Below are 2,955 nucleotides of genomic sequence, written 5' to 3'. Positions count from 1 at the left end.
GCCCCTGCTCCTCCCACCGCCTCGCACCGTCCAGACTGCTCCAGATTCCCAGGGAGACCCTTCCTGGAAGGAGTTGTCACCCTGTTCTAACCCACTCCAGATTCCCATGGAAACCCTTCCTGGAAGGTCTTGTCACCCTGTTCTAACCCACTCCAGATTCCCATGGAAACCCTTCCTGGAAGGTCTTGTCACCTTGTTCTAACCCACTCCAGATTCCCATGGAAACCCTTCTTGTCTCCCTGTTCTAACCCACTCCAGACTCCCATGGAGGCCCTTCCTGGAAGGAATTGTCTCCTGGTGCGGGGCTCGGTCCCTGGGATGAATTTGGATCCCCCAGGGTGAGGAGCTCAGTCCCTGGGATGAATTTGTGTCCCCTGGGATGCAGGGTTTGGTTCCTAGGATGAATTTGCATCCCCTGGGATGCAGGGCTCAGTCCCTGGGATGAATCTGGGTCCCCTGGAGTACAGGGCTCAGTCCCTGGGATGAATTTGGATTCCCTGGAATGCAGGGCTCAGTCCCTGGGATGAATTTGGATTCCCTGGAATGCAGGGCTCAGTCCCTGGGATGAACCTGCCCGTGTGGATCCTTACCATGCCTGCAGAGGAGGAGGAGGAGGAGCGTGCGGAGGAAGAGGCCGGGGTTTTCCAGCTGTCCCGGGCTCCTACTGCCGACAGGTCTCCCCATTCCCATCCATGCGGAGACCGGGGGGTCCCTCACCCACCGGCAGCTCCCGGCGTCATCCGGCAGCTCCCCTGGAAGTGGAGCAGAGGTGGGATCTGAGAGGGCCCTGCAGCTGCCACCGAGTCCAACCCAGCACTTCCAAGGCCACCAACTTGTCTCCAAGGCCACCAACTTGTCTCCAAGGCCACCAACTTGTCCCCAGGTGCCACATCCGCACAGCTTTGAACACTTCCAGGGCTGGGACTGCATTGCTGCCCCGTGCATCCCACGCCAGGGCCTGACCACCCTTTCCATGAGGAAACTTTCCCTGATATCCAACCTAAACCTCCTGAGATGCAGCTTGAGCTGTTTTCTCGGGGTGTGGGTGCTGGGCACCCTAATCCTCCCTCAGTCTGGGGACACCACACGTGTGACTGGAGCACCCCTGGGTGCCAGCACCGTGTCCTGCTCGTCGGACCCTCATTCCCACATTCCCACTGCCCCCCTCACCTGCGTCAGCCTCCTCAGGAAACCATCTGGCTCCCGGCACCCAGAGCTCCTTCCCTGCGGGACACATGGGTGTCCTTGTCACCGGCTCTGCCCCAAGAGACAGCTGGAAAGTTCCATGGGATGACCCGGGAAAATTCCAGCCTCCCTGGGCTCTTCCATGGCCTCGGAGCTGGATAAAATCCGGGGTTCTGGACGTCTGTGCCGGGGGTGGGGAGCAGAGCCCCCCATGCAGCACCGTGCTCCCCTTTCTCCTCCCCGGCCACCTTTGCTCCGTCCTTTCCCCCGCGGGGCAGAGGCGGGGGATGACATCGATCCTCCTAAATTTAGCCGGGCTCAGATCCAGCTGGGAATGACAGCCGGAGCGGCAGAGGGAGCAGGAGCGCCGGGATGGGGGGTTGGGGAGGGGGCACAGGAGCTTCAGGAGCCCCCAAACCTGGGGGCTGTGGGGTCACGTCCCCTGTGGGAGCTTCCCTGGAGCTCCACGGGTTTCCTTCCTGGAAACCTCCCACCTGCACCCCCAGGAGTGAGTCCCTGTGGAAAAGCACCGTGCTTTTCCCTGCAGGATGTATCCTCACAGGGAATGGGATGTATCCTAACAGGGAGTGGGATGTATCCCCACAGGGAATGGGATGTATCCTAACAGGGAATGGTATGTGTCCCCACAGGGAATGGGATGTATCCTAACAGGGAATGGGATGCATCCTAACAGGGAATGGGATGCATCCTAATAGGGAATGGGATGTATCCTAACAGGGAATGGGGTGTATCCCCACAGGAAGTGGGATGTATCCTAACAGGGAATGGGGTGTATCCCCACAGGAAGTGGGATGTATCCTCACAGGGAATGGGATGTATCCCCACAGGGAATGGGATGTATCCTCACAGAGAATGCTTTTCCAGCATTTTCTCTCACAGCTTCCCCTCCTGGGGCCCAGCCAAGTCCTGAACACAAACACGGCCCGGGCCGAAGGTGGCCGATGTCCCCAGGGGTCGGTGACCGCTCGGCCATGCCGGCTGCATTCCCAAAATCCCACCTGCAGCAAGGAGCTGCACCAGCCCCTGTTTCTGCAGGGAGGAGGAATGGTCAAAAATGTCCACGCCAGCATTTTCCAGGTCCATTTTGGAGGCCATGGGAGAGGACAGGGATGGGAATCCCAGCATTGGGAGGGACAGTTTGGTCCCTCAGCGCCCCAGCACCCACAAATCCCTTTGGAAATCAAGTTCCTGCTGTTTTCCAGGCCTGGCTCTGCCCAGCAGGGAGCGAAGCCTCGTGCCCACCTGAGCCCAGGAGAGCTGCAGCGCTGGGATTGGGGTGGGAAGGGAAGTATTTGGGGGAAACAGGATTTGCTAAAGAGCTGGAAGAGGGGATCCCAGGTTGGGCCATGCGTACAGTCAGTCCCAAAGGATCCACTCGTCCTTCCACACCGTGCTTGGCATAAATCCCATCCCTCCATCCCCAGCACCTCCCAGTGCTTCACTTACCCCGGCAAATGCCACGGGATGGGCACCAAATCCCCCCGGACCCTCCGGAGGCGAATCCTGGTCCCTGGCCTGGGTCTGGCTCCGGGTGGGAATGAGGAGGGAATCCCGGCTGTTGCCGCCCGGGGTTGGGAGCGGAGGGAGCAGCAAACAGCTGAAGGCTCTGACAGCCGGATCCGTCCCCGGGAGCCGAGGGGGCTCCACCGGCCCTTTATAAATAGCCAGGAGGATTTTTGATCCCGAAAGGCGGATTCCAGTGGGGAGGGGAAGGGAGAAGGCGGGGAGGGCCCAAGACTTCCCAGCGGC

General features: G+C 60.0%; 1 protein-coding gene across 1 annotated transcript in view; it reads right to left on the bottom strand.

Moving 5' to 3' along the window:
- Nucleotides 1-2,079: 2,079 nt before the first annotated feature.
- SF3B4 (splicing factor 3b subunit 4) overlaps nucleotides 2,080-2,955 on the bottom strand; it is a 21,069-nt gene continuing 20,193 nt past the window's right edge. The window contains exon 3 of the mRNA XM_029957991.1: nucleotides 2,080-2,235. Coding sequence (XP_029813851.1) covers nucleotides 2,080-2,235 — 156 coding nt within the window. The remainder of the gene's footprint in view (nucleotides 2,236-2,955) is intronic.

The sequence above is a fragment of the Manacus vitellinus genome, unplaced genomic scaffold (assembly GCF_001715985.3).
Source record: "Manacus vitellinus isolate BGI_N305 unplaced genomic scaffold, ASM171598v3 scaffold_134_pilon, whole genome shotgun sequence".
NCBI lineage: Eukaryota > Metazoa > Chordata > Aves > Passeriformes > Pipridae > Manacus > Manacus vitellinus.
This window is presented reverse-complemented; position numbering and strand designations above follow the sequence as displayed.